Source organism: Eublepharis macularius, chromosome 13, assembly GCF_028583425.1.
Source record: "Eublepharis macularius isolate TG4126 chromosome 13, MPM_Emac_v1.0, whole genome shotgun sequence".
Lineage (NCBI taxonomy): Eukaryota > Metazoa > Chordata > Lepidosauria > Squamata > Eublepharidae > Eublepharis > Eublepharis macularius.
The window spans coordinates 56,251,662-56,253,036 of NC_072802.1; the positions used below are offsets into that span (position 1 = coordinate 56,251,662).

Below are 1,375 nucleotides of genomic sequence, written 5' to 3' on the forward strand. Positions count from 1 at the left end.
CTATGTCAAAATTAAAAGTTATCTTTACAAAGATGTGCATTCCTAGAATTGTTTTTGCTGCGATGCAAATTTGGGACCATCAGGAACTGTAACAGGGGAGAAGGCTCTTAACCTTTCTTAATAGAGATGGCTAGAGAAAATCAGCTGACGACCCCACCCACGCCGCCTCAAGGTTGTTAATTCTCTTTTGCAAATCACTCCAAATTGTTAGGTCTGAGAACAGGTACGCATTTCCCTTCCTACTAATCAATCTTCTCCAATAAGCAGCTCCATCCTCCTTCAATCAGTAAACATTTCTTTGTTGAAATAAGATGTCATTCTGCCCTCATTTCCTGGTTTGCTTTGATCATTTCACCTTTTATCACTTCTGCTACAACTTTCAAAGTGAAGAAAGTTCCGTCTTTCTTTTAAAAACTCCCCTTCATGTTAATTTGTTTTCTAGTCATTGGTCTAGAGAGAATGCTGCATCTCCTTATGGGAAGTCTGCAGTTTCTAGAAAAAGCCAAAGGGTGGGATGAAATTTGCATGACCGGCCCATTTTTTTAATATGGAGGAATTTAAGAGCGGATAGGGGAAGGCCCTTTGCAGATTTTTCTTTTGCCACAGAAACTCTTTTTGACTCTCACCATGGCGTGGGCCCTGTTTCTCCTCACAGTTCTCAGTTACTACTCAGGTAAAGGTGTGGAGGACTAACTTTCATAGACCAACCAACCAACAAAAATCTGTCTTTGTTTTGTACATGTATCCTAAAAATAATTCTGATATTTGAGGGTATAGAAAATGTTCTAAATTTTGCTTGCTTCTTTTTTGGTCAAGGCGTCACATCCTTGTCACCTTGGAGTCAGCCTGCCTCAGCATCTGCATCGCCGGGACAAACAGCAAAACTCTCCTGCTCTACCGACAGTGGAAGTTACAACATTCACTGGTATCAGCAGAAGTCTGGCCAGGCCCCTCGCTATGTCCATTATCCAGGAGGCAGCAGGGGAGAGGGGATCCCGGATCGCTTCACGGCTTCTGCTTCTGGCAGCACTGGCTACTTAACCATCGCCAACATCCAGCCTGAAGATGAGGCAGTTTATTACTGTGGCAAGTGGGAGAGGAGCGGTAGCGAGTTCCACAGTGGTAAAAGCTAATGAGGAACTGAGACAAAAACCTTTATTCTTCCTCCTCAGAACGAAGAATCATTGCAATGAATGCCCATCATGAGAATCATTTGAGAGGCTCATTTGAGAGGCTAAGAGCTCTAAAAATGTGCAGTCAAATTGTATTAAAATCTAACTCAAACTATGCCCATTTATAAATACTGTAGCTGCTCTGAATCCACACAGAATTATTGCAGATGTTTATTAGCTATGAGAAACCTTCCAATACACCC

General features: G+C 42.3%; 1 gene segment (V, D, J or C); it reads left to right on the forward strand.

The window, feature by feature from the left end:
* The first annotated feature begins 601 nt into the window (after positions 1 to 601).
* LOC129340981 (immunoglobulin lambda variable 2-23-like) lies at positions 602 to 1,133 on the forward strand. The segment is given in 2 exon segments: positions 602 to 673; positions 817 to 1,133. Coding segments are annotated over 2 exon segments (363 nt in total).
* Positions 1,134 to 1,375: the final 242 nt, after the last annotated feature.